The 17,687-nt window shown below is 36.8% G+C and overlaps 1 protein-coding gene across 4 annotated transcripts in view; it reads right to left on the bottom strand.

Annotated features, from left to right (window-relative positions):
• Positions 1 to 5,680: 5,680 nt before the first annotated feature.
• Positions 5,681 to 17,687, bottom strand: part of LOC149138769 (uncharacterized) — a 264,909-nt gene continuing 252,902 nt past the window's right edge. For 3 of the 4 annotated variants that reach the window (XM_089450134.1, XM_089450131.1, XM_089450132.1), the window contains one exon: positions 5,681 to 8,114. In XM_089450134.1, the coding sequence (XP_089306260.1) occupies positions 6,012 to 8,114 (2,103 nt within the window). In that variant the 3' untranslated portion in view covers positions 5,681 to 6,011. The remainder of the gene's footprint in view (positions 8,115 to 17,687) is intronic. The other variant, XM_089450133.1, reaches the window with a different exon arrangement.

Raw genomic sequence — 17,687 nt, 5'->3', positions numbered from 1 at the left:
ACATAAATTTCACATTCCTGTCATTGATGAATTATTGGATGAATTACATGGACCAATTTACTTCACCAAGTTGGATCTTCGTTCAGGATATCATCAAATTAGAAAGAAAACTAAAGACATTCCAAAAATAGCATTTAGAACTCATGAGGATCATTATGAATTTGTGATCATGCCTTTTGACCTTACCAATGCACCACCTACATTTCAAGGTTTGATGAATTCCATTTTCAAACCCGTCCTTAGAAAATTTGAGTTAGTATTTTTTGATGATATACTAATCTATAGCAAGTCTTGGAAGGATCATGTTCAACATGTTGACAGGGGCTCAAACTATTGGAGAAGAAACAATTATATGCAAAAAGCTCTCTTTCTTTGGAGTACGAGAGGTGGAATATTTGGGTCATATTGTATCTCATGAAGGTGTTAAGGTAAACCCTAGCAAAATTAAAGCCATTAAGGAATGGAAAATTCCCACATCCATAAAGCATCTAAGAGAATTTCTTAGGTTGACAGGGTATTATCGCAAGTTTGTTAATAATTATGGGAGAATAGCAGCACATCTAACAACATTAATAAAGAAAGATGCATTTTCTTGGACTCCAGAAGCAACGAAGGCCTTTGAACATCTTAAAGAAGCAATGTGTCAAGCATCGGTTTTAGCTACACCAGACATCACAAAAACCTTTATTGTGGAATGTGATGCCTCGGGAAATGGAATTGGTGTTGTTTTAATACAAAAAGAAAGATCCATTGCTTTTGAAAGTTGTCCAATCAAAGGAAAGTATTTACACACAACTATTTATGAGAATGAAATGTTGGCAATACTACATGCACTTAAGAAATGGTGACCTTACCTAATGGGAAGACACTTCAAGGTAAAAATGGATCATTATAGTTTTAAATACTTTTTAAAACAAAGATTATCTTCAGAAGAACAGCGAAAATGGGTCACAAAGATGTTGGGTTATGACTTTGAAATCCTCTACAAAAAAGGAAAACAAAATGTTGTTGCAGATGCACTCTCAAGAAAGGATGAGGATGTAGAAGCATTGTTTTGTGTCATTTCTACTATCCAACTAGATTAGATAAAGGAAGCAATGGATGAATGGAAGAATAACAAAGAAGTGTGGGCTCTCATTCAAAAGGTGAGAAGGTCCCAGTTCAAACAATATTATCTGAACTTGACAAGGAAAGAAAAATCATATTGGAACCTGAAGCAGTCACAAAAACAAGAAAACAAGAGCTATGAAATTGATCAATTTCAAAGTATCTCATTAAGTGGAAGAACTTACCCGCTCAAGATTCCACATGGGAGGATAAGAATTTTATATAGAAACATCCAGAACTACTCAAGCATTGAGGAAAAGACTTTTTGAAGGAAAGGGACATGCTAAGTCCCTATACTACTAGTGTAACCCCTTATTGTTATTAGTGCAACTCCCTTATTGTATTATTGTGCCCATATAGTCCCAATGTTGTTATTATTGTGCCTCATAAAAGTCACTATTGTTATTGTTGTGCATCTACAATATTATTGTTATGTAGGCTCTTATTGTATTGGGACCCCTTAAACTCCTGTATATAAAAAGGAGGTCTTGTCATTTGTATCATCCAAAAATTGTTCATTTGTGTAATGTAAAAGAAGTTTCCCCCCTTGAAGAGGTTGATTAACATATCTATTAATTGATAAAATTATTTGAATTTTTTTAATATAAAAAATGTACATTAACATGCCAATATCCACTACTTCCAAATCTAAAGCTTCAATAACTAGCATTCATTTGAGTCAAAACACCTCAATATCAAGTCTTAGTAACAATGACTAGAAAAATAAAGGTATAGGACCTTGCCCAAAAGTAACTATTATACAATCACCTACCATCTAGGGCCTCACCATATCCAAATGGTTAGATGATCAACGTCAACACAAACCATCATGTCGCACTCATCATTATGTAGCTTTAGGTCTTAGGCACCTCTAAGATAGTAATTGCCAAGTAAAAAAATGTTTGTCAAGATGTTGATCAACATCAACACAAACCATCATGTCGCACTCATAACTAGGTGGCTTTAGGCCTTAGGCACCTCTAATATAGCAAGCCCCAAGTAAAAAAATGTTCGTCAAGATGCAAAGGTCTAAAAGATAGATTGCAAACACACTCTTGTCACTCCTATCCCTATCATCCAACATTGTGGTAGCACCACAATGCAAAGGTGGCCTTTGTAGTCTAGGAAAGTGAAATGAACCAAGAAGGTCAATGTAAGGGGTTTTGTGCTAATTTTGTAATATAGGAAAGTGAAATGAACTAATGTCAATGTAAGTGGCTTTGTGCCAATACTCAAATCCTCATAGATGCTTCATCTTCATCCATACTAGGGGTCTATATAGTAATAAGAAACAAGTGGATACACACTAATGTTGAATTGTACCAAGAAAATCGATGTGATGATGAAACAACATTAAACAAGGCATCATTTATTTGAAATGGATTTAGTTCGAAAGAGCATACAAGTAGCTTTCAATTCATGTATAGTGGTAAGCAATCTCCTAGAAAGGGAATTCACTAAGGTGAGGACACCAACAAACAATATTGTCAATAAAACTCTATCTAAGCCTAGAGATTGCAAACAAAATTAAAGAAAGTTGCTTCAAGGTCTCTACAAGTACACATTGTCCACAACGCAAGCTTTTCACTCCAAAGTATGCAGGCATTTTATCCAAAGGATACCTCCCACCACTCATCTCCAAAGGAAAAAGAAATGGTACAAGAATAGGTTTTCATATGTTGTTTAAGTAAACTAGCCAAACCTTTTGCTTGGCTTTTAGCCACCAAACTTTGCTCGATAAGCCTTTTGAGTAATGGTTTGGAGCAAGAACACGTGTATCCCATGATTGGCTTATACCTAAGAAAAACAAATTCTAGTCTCACCACTGAGCACAAGGTGCTAGAATTGAAATTTAACGTAAGTCATTAAGGGTAAACCCCTTGGCCCACAATAATTTTTAAAATATTAACTAGTGAGAACACCCTTTTGAAATTGCCGTGTGTGTTTAAATTTTGCAAAAGCCACTTAAAAGATCGAGTACAAACCTTTTACTAAAAGAGCATCAAATCTAGAACCAAGAGGATTCAATCAATCACTTCCCTTGCCATATTTTTTTTTCCCAACAACACCCTTTCACTAATGCAAATCCTAAGAAACAGTTTTCAAGATTCTTTGCCTTCCACAACCCAAATAAACCACCCTTGATGGTACCCAATAAGATGAGCAATAAACATGGGTAGTAATGAACAATTGATGCAAATTTGTAACTTCACCACTAACACCACAGGTTTTGGTGATCCACTTACGTATAGTTGCTTAGGAGAGCCTTAGAGGACGAAGTGGATATCCAAATATCTAAGAATTTGCCCAAGAAAAAACATAAAATACTATATTATGTGGGATTTTCTTAATTATTAAGACATGGAAATATTATTTAATTAACAGTTAACCTAACAAGAAATTAACCAATTCCTCAATGTCATGTATGTCATGTTATATGAAGTTGATTGCATTCTATTATAATAGGAAGTTAATCAATTTCTCAATGTCATATTATATGAAATTGATTGCATACTATTATATCACTTCAACACTATACAAATGGATGTATTATTTGGTGAAAGATAAAATAATTAAATTTAACAAGTTTTAAATGGTATATTAGCTATGATTAACAAATTTCTCATTCTTATATGCATGCTTATGGGAGGGTAAAAATTTGAATGTATATAGAGAATCTTCATTAAGCTTCCGTGGAAGTGATCATTTTACTTATTCAATGATATCTATGATATCTTCAATGAATGTTTTAGGTTTCAATGGTGAGTTTCATTTAAAAGGGAAAAATGACCATCCTTCCATAGCGCATTAAAAAATGGCCATACAATGGTTTTGCACCATTTTGAAAAGCTCGACAAATAATAAAAATAAAAAATTTGATTAGTGAAAACATACACAATCTAACCATCTGTAATTTTTTCATTATTTTAATAGTGAAACCATTTGTTTCAAATGGTTAAATTTGCTACACTCGTTCCATGGTGAATTAAAAACAAGACTTGTCCGTACACATTGATTTTGAAACATTTTGATGACCCAAGAAAAAAACATCAAGTTATTGCAACAAATACATAAAACCTATTGTTTACCCCTCATCATTACATAAAACATATTTTCAGAAATGCACTTAACAATAAACGTTCAAGAGAAGAACTAATATTATTTTTATAGACGTAATACTCGCCAACATAGAGATGGACCAGGAGCAAATGTAACCAATTACAGATGAAATTCGAGTTCAATTAACGTCCACATCCATAGAGTAAAACCAGCGTTCCAGAACATGTTTGTAATAACAATAAATAAATAAATAAGTGATTGTAGAGTCGAGGCTTCTGTGATCCATAACAAGTTTATGATAGATTTTTCGGCGAAAATCACATGAGAAAACATTTGTCGACGCGTTTCGAACCAACCAGTGTGGTTCATCGTCAGGACAAGTTGAAGAAACAGATCCAGCTTAGCATGTTAAATAGTCTGAGCAGAGACTCCAACGGCTAAATCGACCAACGGCTAATTTTGACCTATGGACCCAGGTCAAATTACTATTCATTAATTTAATATTATTTAACATGCTAAGCTAGATCTGTTTCTTCAACTTGTCCTGACGATGAACCACACTGGTTGGTTCGAAACGCGTCGACAAATGTTTTCTCATGTGATTTTCGCCGAAAAATCTATCATAAATAAGTGATTAATAACACATTTGTAATATCAGTAACATTAACATGTTTGTAATATCAATTAAAAATAATAATAAAAAGTCATTAATAACACATTTGTAATATAAGTAACATTTTACTCAACTCAGAGAGTCTTTTCTAACTTGATTAATCTTCAAACTCATTTTTCAGTTCCCAAGTCTTCACTGATTGAACTTAACAACCTGCCCTGCTACTGAGGTATATAACCCTCTAATGATGGGCATCCTTAACAGTTCAATCTATGTCTGGACTGCTACATCGAACAATTTATCAGAATATTGCTTAGTAAAGTCCAATAAAAGAAGTGGGAGAGGAAGAAAAACAAAAAGCGGAAGAAAAACAAAAAGCAGAAACACTAGAGTAGTTCCGGTGCATGTCTCATAAGAAACGACATCCCATTCAAACATTGGAAGAAAAGGCCACTCTATATGTAACTATAATGCATAACCGCGTCTGGGGCAATTTGTGTGCAATCAATTTTGAATATTTTGAAATGACATTCTGGATTTATTAGTTCCCCTTTCTAACTTTCGATTCTATCTTTTGCCATTCATTTCTGATTAATGAATGCACAGTTGTGACAAACCGAACTTAATCAACTTTTCAAAATACATTCAAACTTTTGGAATCGGTATGTATTAGACATAACAGAGATGAATATATAACGCTTGACTGAAACTCGAGCCTCGATACCTTTAAAAGTTACAGTCGCCATCTACCTCGCAATCGGGATGACACATAAATATAAAATAAAAAATTTAGAATCGAACGGGCAATTAATACAAGAAATAACAAGATGGATGCCACTAAACTATCGAACGCAAATTAAAAAGTATTTCAGATTATGTCCAAAAAGCTATGCAATCCTGTAAAATTAAAAACATTAGCAACAGAACACTTCATTATGGGTAAATGCCAAAATAGATGAGCAATTAGTATGAATTTGTAGTGCAGAGGTTGAAAGCTGATGAGTTTGAAACACAAACAGAAAAGTTGCCTGCACATGAACTATGCACATTTACAATTCTAGCTGAAAAGGGGTGTTGTGATCATTCTTTGTACAGATTGCGCTCAACTTCCCTAAAACATATCACACGGATATGATAATCCAACAGCTTATACAAAATCATATTGATGAATAGTACAACGAAACTATGGTTACAATGACGAATGTTCTTAAAATAGTTGAAAAAACTTGTTTCATCTTCCATGGAGGCTGTGATTTCTTCTGCGGGTTTCTCGGGCAAGTCTTCCAGAATCCATGCTTTTTGTGACGCTTCTAGTCCTTGGGCGTTCTACATGTACAGCCGCCTTATTGCCATCTAAGTTTACTCCCTTTGGTACTGTCAAGGGTGTTTTTCGACTCCGAGGATTTCTTGATATGGACGACTCCTGAGACGGAGAACTAAAATCATTAGAAGGTGTGCATTCAACGTCTCTTACTACATCAGACCTGTTTTCTGGTGTCCTGCCTGTGTTGCCCTCCAAATCCGGGAGGGACTCTGCCTTTTCCTTTTGGTCAATGACCTTACCTACATTACCAGTTCTCTTGCTGACAGAATCTATATATTCTCTCTTGTGAACTATAACATTTAACTCTTCATTTCCAGCGGGAGTCTCGAATGTCCCTTCTGGACAGTTGAGCTTATCCTCATTTCCTGTTAACATATTGCCATTCGCACCTTCATCCACATTTCCAATTGTCTTGGTAGTAGTATCTGCACATTCTCTACCAACAGCAACTATGAACCCATTTTCTGGAGTCTTGTCAATGCATCTCGCACAATCCTCTGCAGAAAAGGAATGTTTGGATTTATCCAATGGTGTACAATCAACAGAAACATTGGAGTCAAGAGAATGTCGGTCATTTTGAGAAGGCACCAAAGCACATTTATCTACAATTTCAATTGTCTCGCTGATAGAATTTGCACATTCTTTATCAGAAGCACCTCTGCTAATATTCTCTGGAGTCTTGTCAGCAGATCTTGCACAATCCCCCATGAAAAAGGAATGGTTGGATTTATCCAATGATGTCCGATCAGCATCAACATTGCAATCAAGAGAATGTCGGGGATCTTGAAGAGACGCCAAAGAGCCTATGATACCCTTTCCAGGATCTTCAAGACTCCCAGCTGCTACTTCCTCACATTGGCTCACACCTGAAACAACATGCAGCTTCAATTCTTCTGCAGAAAAGGATTTGAACTTCTTTTCTACTGGTGGAAAGCTATCAATGTTATCAGAAATACCTGTTTTTAAACTTAGACCACTCCCTTGCTCCAATCTCTGCATATTAATCCCCTGACAGGTGATCCTTTGCAAACCTTCACCAATAACAACTCTTTGTGCAACCAGCATTTCATCTGTCTTTGAAACTTGACCAGCACATGGGGAGCTTTGTTCTGGCAAAAGTTTCAGCTCATTGGCCTTATTCAGTTGCAGTAAAGATGCCGCCTTTTCATTTTCTTCTGATTTTTTATCTCCTGGTTCATCTACTCTGTCAACAAAAACCTTCAGCTTCTTCCGTGCAGTTGTGTCACATGCCACAGGCTTCCTCACACATTGCAAAGAATCTTCTGATAATTCTACCCCAAGCACCCTCTCAGAACTACCTGAATGTTCATCCCGCTGATATAATAACTGGTCAGTATTGACATAACCCTCATTGGCCGAGAAATCAAACTGAACTCCCAAAGTCATTTCCGTTGAGACTCCAATATCTACAGTTTTTTGCTCGTATTGGCCAGGCTCATTAGTTCCAATCGGATTAAAAATACCCAAAGGAAAGTCGTTTACTTGATGCCCAGAAGGAAAATCTTCTGTATTTTTATCTACACTCTCCACTGTGTGCCTGGGAGTAGACTTCCACTGTTGCAACGAGAGACTCTCAGACCTGACCCCTTCATCGCATTTGAAATGATGTTCTGCTTCATCACATTCAGTAGGAACATCACCAAGAGCTTTCCCAGAACCTTCTATCAAAGCATCTTTACTTGTCTGGCATACAGATGTTTGCTCGGTATCTTTATCCATATGGCATACAGAATTTTGTTTCAATGTATCTTCAAGTAGAACAGAATTTTCAGAAGATCTTTGGTTAGCAGAATAATCTTCAAAAACAAATTCTACATCCATGCTTGTACCAGCGTCATTTTGTGCTGCTTTATAAGACTGCTGACCTGTACCACAACTTAGCATTGGGCCGGTGCTAGAAAAGCTTTTATGAAGTTTGTAGATGAGTTGACGGATGTATAAGCGCTTCAACGAAGAAGCTTCAGCCGGAACAAACCAATCATTTGTAAGCTGAAAAAGTGAACCAGAAATTAAAAAACATATAAGCCACAACTCCGATAAAACAAGAACATAAAGAAGAGCATTGACAACTTTCATCAATAATGGATGCATATAATTAAAGAACTGATCATAAACTAACATCCATTAGTATTTAGAGTAAATCTGGGCCGGGAATCTGCACAAATCTTCAGATAAACATTTTTGTCAACCACTTAGAGATGTGTCTACAGCACCTAACCATGTGAAAAGCATATTCACTTTTAATATTCTCTGGTTCAATATCCAAAGCAAATACTAAACACAAGAACCCCTTAGTTGATTCAAGGGTAAAATACCTCACAAACATTCCCAAAAATCTTTGCCTTGCTACTCCCAGGGTTTTATGCACTATCACACAAGCACAACGCACAAGAGGACTGGATGCCATTCCAAATCTTTCTAAAGAAGTTCACAAACAATGCAGAAAGGATTCGGTCCTCCTAGAAGCCCTTGGTGTGGAAGGATCTTAAGCTCAGGTGCCACTTTAACATACAAGCAAAAAACACAATAGAACAGAATATGTAAAAAACATCAATAAGGGTCCACTCAGACCCCTATAAAGACAATGAATCTCACTCAAAAGATAAAGTGCTCTTCCATCTGTCCATCATGCAATGAGCAAAGTCTGCATATCTGTTATCCGCTACCATGATGGTTCTTTGCCTCAACTCTCAACTGGTATCTGTGCACCCAAAACTTGTCGAGAGAAATGACTAAATGAAAAAAGGAGGGCATGCAACAATTGGAACTAAAAGTAGCTTGACTAAACAATCAGCCCATTAGAGATTTGAAAGAAATATGTAGGATAAAACGCTATCCTGGGTCTCAAAAGCCCAAACGGTGCAGTCCAGAAAAACTTGGGTCAAACACCTACAACCATCTGCATTTAGTGTTATTAGAACCTGACTGGAATCGGCAAAACTAGCCAGTCTAACCAGTTTTAGGGCCAAACTTGTCCAGTTCAGGGTTCTGAACTGGAAATGGCCAGTTTTGTTATGATACCATAAGATCATGGCTATGGGCCATTAAAAGTATAATTTAATACACACACACACAAAGTTACCTAACACTTCCTTCCTCCCTCCCTCTTCCCCCCCTCCCCACCTCTCATTCACATATTTCACGTGTTGGAAACGACACATGCATGACATGAGTTTGACTCATGTCAGGCACGAGCCCTACTCATGTCCCAAAATTTTGATACATGTCCAGTGAAAAAACAGCCCACAGCATATTAAAATCAACTTTTTGCCTCATTCTCACACACTTCAGTCACAGGTTTGGAACTTTAATATGTTATGAAGTGCAACTAAGGGCGCTTAAGAAGTGTTAGAATGGATTTCAAGTGTGGGGAATTGGATTTGTCCAGACCATACTAATGCTATGCAACTAGTGGTAATGTTAAATACTTAAAACAAAAGTACTTAAATTTTTAACATTACCATTAATTGTTTCATGATGTTTGAGAGCAATCCCAACCTCACTGGATTTTGTATAGAGAAAGTATAGTTTTAAAACCCATTCAAAAACCAGCAGATTTAACAGTTTTCAGCCTTCAGGATTTGGGGGGACTGGATTTTGTATGAAGTATAGTTTTAAATCCCACACAAAAACCAGCAGATTCAACAGTTTTCAGGATTTTGGGGAACTGCAACGTCTCCATTCAATTCTGTCATGTATGACAGCATAGAACTAGCATTCAATCAAGAGCACCAAGCCTTCTATATACCTCAATGTTGGTAGCAGCAATAATTGAACTCCTCTATCATGACCCTACTAAAAATGTAACATCACTCAAACAAAATCTGGAATTGACATGTTTAAGTTTTTTCTATTTTATTTTAACGATTAGAGGGTGATAATGGTGATGAGGAACCCAATGTACCTAATGAATTTGATGATATGTACTACTAGCTATTTGTTGTAGCGTGATTGTTTTGGACTCTAGAGGCCATTTAGAGCCTCTTTGTTGATGCATTCTTGATTCAGAGGTGGATTGCACTTGGTGTTATTTTGGTTAAAAGCACCAGTTGTATGATTGAGTCTGTATCATATGTAAAATAGCAAATGTTTTAGTTTCTAGATTCTAAAGGGACTTGAATCTTTGTCTATATTTCATTTTTGTATGTTTGATAATTCATTCATTTGTACACACACGTGTCCTCCAGCTCTTGTTTCCGGGGTTGTGTCTCATGTTGAACAATCATGTGTGTGTATGTACAACCACAGCTACGTTCCACTAAAACTTTAATTTAAATCAAATAAAATAAAATAAACTCAAAAAATAATAGAAGTGAAAAAAAAAAAAAAAACCCTGCCAATTAACGTCAATAGTAAATTCTTAAAGTAAAAGTTGACATTCTCCTTTACCTTCTGTTTTCTATCTTAAGTTGACATTCTCCTCTCTATCTTTCATTTTCTACTGTTCAAATTTTAACATTACCATTAATTATTTTAAGATGTTTGGCAGCGGTTCCATCCTCATTGGATTTCATGTGGAGAAACTAGAACATGTGGAGAAAGTAGAATTTTAGATCCCATTCAAAATTCAGCAGAACAGTTTCCAAGATTTCAGGCTTGGCAAGATTGCAATATTTCCATTAAAAAATATCATGTAAGAGGGTATGGAAGTGGCATTCAATTAAGAGCGTCAAGCCCCCTATGTACCTTGTTGGTGGCTTTGATTGTTGAATTCCTCTGTCATCATCCTAGTAAAAATGTAACCTTCACTAAAGAAAACTCACTGATTAGCATGTTAATCTTTTCCTATCATATTTCAATGCTTAGAGAGTGATATTGATGATGACCATCCCAATACAGGCAATAATTTTTATGATATGTAGCTATTTTTTGTAGCAAGCATTTAGAGCCTCTTTCTTGATAGATTTTGGCCAGAAATGGATGACCCACAGTGTTAATTAGGTTATATACATGCTATATACATGAGAAACTTTGCATATATCTGTAGAATGTTTTGGATTCATATGGATGCACATGAATATACATGTTCCTCTCCAAATTTTGGATATTTTATGTATTTTAAATTTTTTCATCAACCAAGTATGCAATCCAGCCCTATTCTGATTCTGGTCCAATTCAAGTTTTTGGGATCGACCAGTGCAATCACCAGTTCAGTTCTGACAAATTAATTTTCTTCTTTAATGGAAGGTGGTGGACAAGGGAATCAAGGAAGATATAGGAAGAGAGAAACCAAACAATAAAAGGCCACAAACTTGAGAAATATTTATGCCACAAACCTGTTACTTTTTCTAAGCCCAGCAAAATGATTTAATGTGCCAACAAATTTGTATACCCAGAATTTATTTTTTGCAGAAAACTCAAATCCGAATTCATGCACAGAAAATACTGCTGAGATTCTAACAGATCTACACCGCTGAAACAGAAATCAAGCACATTAAATTTTGACATAGTTTTTTACCCTAGAAATCCAACTTGGGAAAACCAGCATTCGTGTTTGTTTTTATTTCAGCTTGCAGAGGAAAATCAGAAATTTATTACAGCTACAAAACTTGCCCCAGTGCCTTGGAAATCAAGCCAAACAGATCCGTCTAAATCTGTGTGCCAAGCAGCAATATGCTGCCTTGATCTGCATGCAAACAGTGCCCAGATCTGTGTGCCAAATTGCTGCAACGTTCTGAATAGTGCATCGATCTGCGTGCTGCTGTATGCTCTTCAATTTCTGTGTGCAGATACCTGTGCAGCCCTCTGACAGGTGTGGCCTATCTCAGTTTGTGTGCCTGGCTGCTTCAATCTGTGTCCTGCCTTTTCTCTCTACTTTTCCTCACATCTCCTAGGCATGTGTGCCAACTTCCTTGAAGTGCATTCTGCCTTTGTGTAAGTCAAGATCTCCTCAAACAATTACTTTTATAATTTTTCCTTTGTCTCGTGATTCACGAAGTCAGCTTCATGATTAACAAAATCATCCTCGTAATTCACGATCTCGTAATCTTTAACATTAATTAATTAATGCGCTTAGGAAAAATTAAAAGACACTTTGCTAGAATCTTCTGCATGCTTGACACTAAGCCTATGCAGAATCACTTGTCCAAGCTACTAAAATTAAACAAAGCCAACAAGTTTACCAACTTAAATGACCATGTAATGGGCTTTTTTTTGTGCATTAGGCAGGTGGTATTTTCTCTTTTTTTGGGGGGTTACGCAAGCAATAATCTTTTATCTTGTTGGTTGGTTAGGCAGCTGGGACTACCCACAGGTTTTGAGCCAGTGATCTCAACATCAATGAGTCCCATAATAATACACCAAATCACCATCTATTCAAACCCCTATGGGCCATGTAATTAACATAATTAATATTACAATACATATACAAAAATATAATAAATATGAATAGCAATAATTACACCAAATCACAATGAGTAGCTGTAAATCTGACCATCCGTGTTGAGTTTTTTTGCTCAGAATGCACTTCTAGTCCTGTGCCTTGACTAGAAGGACCTTCATTTGCCTCTTTAAGAGCTTGCATGTGACATGCATGAAATGTGCATGTAAGGCCAACTAAATTTATGACTTGTACTTGACTTAAAGTAGAGAAAGCTAAAGATAGGATAGTTAACTAAAGTAATGTCACTTATCTTCAATTAACTTGACGAGCTAATTTTGGTCATTAATCTTAGCTTAGGAAAGTTATAAATTGAACCTAATGTGAGGAGCTAAGACACAACAGCAGCACAAGTTGTGCTTGAGAGAGGCTTCTCAATGAGCATGTGTTGGATCTGAGAGTGCAGTGAGGCTAGTGATCAGTTTTGTAATCTGTATTTTCTCACTTGGGCCATTATCCTGGGATGGGAAGGAACTTAGCAGCATATTCGTTCAGTTAATAAATGTTGGGAATGTGAAAATTCCCTTGAAATGCAGCAACTGGAATTAATTCTTCTAACTGGTTAATTATTTAAGAGTTTAGTTGCTACAACAAATAGTGAATTAATCACACTGCAATTTCTTCACAAATAAAAATACTGCGGAAGCAAAAATAGGAACTAAGAAATGCTAGCGCACACATAAAAAAATGACATTTATTTTTGGACAAAAGTCCCTAGAAAAACCCCATGCGGGAAAACCAGTGCAGTAGTTAAGGGTTTTTATTATTAAGCAGCAATGAAATTCTTAGTACAACTGGATGCCCAAAATTGGCAACCCACTACAAGAGAAATACTGGCAAAATCCTAGTTACAAGCTCCCTCTGAAAAACAAGTTGTCCAACCCCTACACAAGCCTTTCTACGCCCTCACAACTGATCTTTCTGTACTGGCGCAATCCATGCAACTGTACTGGGAAAACTCGCATGACCCTAATCTGCAACTTCTCAAAAGAATCTGCGCAAGCCTTGTGGCTATATTAGGTGATCTCACGCAACCTTTTTTATGGCTCTTCTGGAACTGGAAAACTTCCTCTGGATTCACTGTCTTTGCCCCTCTAACACTTGCTACTTGATCTCTCTTGTTGAATCACCTGAACTGGAGAATCGAACTATCTAGATCACTGAGTATTTGCACTAGTGTTTTCTTCTTGTCTCACCCTTCATGCTACTTCTCCATCTACCCATCGACCTCTTCTTATAATCTCCAATTGAGACTTCAACGGCCATGATTAAAACATAATCGATGGTTGAGATCATCTCCAAGTCAATCCGTGTGAGTTTCTAGAGGATTTTCACCTTTCTCAATTAATTACTATTAATTAACCACTTTTCCTAAGTTAGACTTGGGAAAAATTTAAATTATGGTCAATTAATTTAATTGAGCTATCTCTAGGCGGAATTTCCATAAATGATTTCTGGGTTTTGGAGAACTCATGTGTTTTATCCTCTCCACAAAATTTCGAGACTAGAACACCATTTATGCTACAAAAACTAACAAGGAACCTAGTATTGGGCGTTGAGTTTGGGAAATTCTAACATGGTATCAAAGCCTCAACTTTGAATCCATCTCAGAATTATAGGTGCCAAGTTCGTGTTGAATCGTCGAAGCTAGGTTGGCTGGGATCATAGGAACAAATTTTTTTTTAAGGCAATGGAACTTTTTTCAAGCAGAGAAGAATCTATTTGCGAGGCGAAATTTTTTACAAACAAAAAAAAATCTTGTAATAATTAAAAAGAGAAGAATATCAATTGCACATAACACAATATTTCGTTGGGGGAAGCAACTGCTCAAAACGCCGACTATCTATATTGCATTAACCAAAAGATCTAAGAAGAAAATACAATGTTTGTTCACACTAGAACAATTCTTGCACAAGTATGATCTAACTCTTTGCCTCACAAGCCAGCTCAAGCCAACACTTAGCCAATTTTTTTGCCTATGGCGCCCCTACTTCCTTGCGCAATTCCTAGAGGAATTAGCCTCTATTTAATGTGGAAATTCCTCATCCATAATTGCGCAATACAAACATAGGTTCTCAACTGATTACATGCATGATCTATACAACTCATAAAATTATACAACTTATAGTACAATGTCCTTGAACTCTAATCTCAACTGGGTCTTCCTCTGAATTAACATGCATGAGTTATTTATGAGTGAATCTTCAGTTAACTGGTGTGGTACTGGTGATGCATTGGTGCACTACTCCACTACTAGACCTCTATTAGTTCCTCCAATAGTTAGGACTAGCTTAATTGACTATAACTCAGTTAGACTCAGTTATCTAATTACAACTCAAATGAACTCAATTTGGACACCTAAAATTTAGGATCACTCTACATAACTCTAGATAGACTTCCAACTCAAATTTCCTAAGCTAACTAAGTCAACTTAACTTAGTTAACTATTTCAATTTGTATAAGAAAGAATTACAATTTAATTCAAGGACAAATTAAATTGGAATTTCTAGATGTTATTTTTAACATTTCTTGTCTTTATTTTCAACACTCCCTCTCAACAAGAAAGGAATTCAACTCTATCCTGATCATGAACCTTTGGAATGTTCGCATGCAACACTTCTCTCAGTCTCCTCTTTGCTTCTCCAATTGTGGTTGCTCCACAATTTTCTAAGTCTGCTTCTTCTCTGCTTGAGTGGATCTCTCTACTCGGTCTCCTCTCGGCTTCTCTAATTGTGGCTTCTCCACAATTTCAGAGGTTGTTTATGAGGCTTCTTATGGGGTTGCATGTTGAGAGGTAATTCACTCTCCCTCTCAACCACCAAGTCTCTAACTTTTGCCTTTCTCCTCAAGGCTTTGCATGCATCTTCAACCTCGAGAGCATACAGGTTCTTGACTCGTACAGCAATCTGTTTCATCTGCCTCGTGACTATGTGTCTAAGGAAAACCTTTCCCTTACTAAAAATCACATCATAGCCACGGTCTTCCAATACCGCGATGGAAACAAGATTCTTCTTTAGTCCTAGAAAATACATCACATCTGTGATTCTAAGAGGGGAGCCAAACTCACTCTGAAAGGTAACTATACCGATCCCAGTGGTGTTATACCTCTCGTCATCTCCAAACCCTATGTTCTACTTGAGTTCTTTCTCCTCAAAGTCACTGAAGAGATCTCTATTCCTCGTCATATGGAACGAGACACCGTTGTCAAGATACCACACGCTTCCCATTACAGTGTTGGCTATGCATGCAATGAGAGTGAAATCAAGTTCGAATTGTGAAGCCAAAGCTTCACCTGTTGCTGCAATTGCAGGCTCCTTCTTGCTTTCTTTCTTCTGTGGGAAATTCGTGTAAAAGTGCCTTTACTCATGATAGTGAAAACACTTGACTTTTGCCAAGTCCTTCTTGTCGCCCTCCTCACCTTGGGACTTCTTTCCCTTGGCTTTCTTTCCTTTGCTCACTAATGCAAAGTCCTCTTCCATTTCTTTGGAAGAGGTCCCATCTCTGGTGTTCCGTCGAAACTCTTCTTGTATCAAATCCGACCACAGTCGTTCCCAATCTAGTAGCTTCTCCCTCCCATTGACAGAGTCCTGATAACTATGCCAACTCTTGGGAAGTCCTAGAAGAGTTAGGATCACCATATCGTCCTCGGCAACAATAATCCCGACACTTCCAAGCTCATCCCGACAATGGGTGAACTTGGTCAAGTAATTCGGAATTGAGTCGCCCTTCTCCATCTTGATCTTTCTAAGTTTGTCCTTCAGTGCCAACTTTCTATGGTCATTGTTATTCTGAAACAGGTTCGTCAATGCCTTCCACATAGCATATGGAGTTTCCTTGCCATGGAGACTCAGACAATGTGGTCTCGAACTCCCTCAAGGATAATTCGCCTCACCTTTGCCACACACTTTCTCCATTCAGCTAGATCTTTGGCATCCGATGTTGGAGGCTTAGGAATGTCATGATCTATGAATTCCTTGAGGCCATTGTCTTTCAGCACTGCATCCATCTTATCCTTCTAGGCTATGTAATTCGAGTTGCCATCCAAGGCATACTCAAGTCTCAAACCATAGAAAGCCATATTGCCGACTCTAAAGTATGAACTTGCAAATTCGATTTTCACCTGCACAACAAACTCGAATTCTCCTCTTCTATATTGTCTTCAGTTGTGATACCATGTAGATTTTTCTTTGTAGATTCAACAGCTCATGTGATATACTAAAACATAAGACAAGAATCTAATCTACTCTTCAATGGAAGCCAAAAATGATCAATTAAAACAATAATCAGAAAGAGAAGAATATCAATTGCACATAACACAATATTTCTCTGGGGAAAGCACCTGCTCAAAACCCCAACTATCTATATTGAATTAACCAGAAGATCTGAGAAAAAAATACAATGCTTGTTCACACTAGAATAAATCCTGCACAAGTATGATCTAACTCTCTGCCTCACAAGCCAACTCAAGCCAGCACTTAGCCAATTCTGTTGCCTGTGGAGCCCCTAATTCCTTGCGCAATTCCTAGTTAGCCTCTATTTAATGTGGAAATTCCTCATCCATAACTACGCAATCCAAACTTTTATCCTCAACTAATTGCATGCACCATTTGTACAACTCGGAAAATTATACAACTTATAGTACACTATCCATGAACTCTAATCTCAACTGGGTCTTCCTTTGAACTGACATGCATGAGTTATTTATGAGTGAATCTTGAATTAACTGGTGTGGTACTAGTGATACACTAGTGCACTATTCCACTACTAGACCTCTACTAGTTCCTCCAACAGTTAGAACTAGGTTAACTGACTATAACTCAATTAGACTGAGTTATCTAATTACAACTCAAATGAACTCAATCTGGACCCCTAAAATTTAGGGATCATTCTACATGACTCTAGATAGACTTCCAACTTGAATTTCCTAAGCTAACTAAGTCAACTTAACTTAGTTAACTATTACAAGTTGCTATGAGAAAAGAATTAAAATTTAATTCAAGGACAAATTAAATTGGAATTTCTAGATGTTGTTTTAACATTTCTTGTTGTTATCTTCAACATATTGTTGATCAGTGAGGTTTGAAATGACTATTGGGTTATGTTACGAGAACCGGTTGGATGGGGTAGGAAATTTTTTCCCATGGAAGGAGCAGATTGTTCTTTTATTTGAGGAGCAAGAGTTG

This window comes from Pinus tabuliformis, chromosome X (assembly GCF_031772625.1).
Source record: "Pinus tabuliformis cultivar Carrire ecotype Pingquan chromosome X, CPIR1, whole genome shotgun sequence".
In the NCBI taxonomy this organism is placed as follows: Eukaryota; Viridiplantae; Streptophyta; class Pinopsida; order Pinales; family Pinaceae; genus Pinus; species Pinus tabuliformis.
The sequence above is the reverse complement of the archived record's forward strand: the minus strand, read 5'-3'. Positions and strand labels throughout refer to the sequence as shown.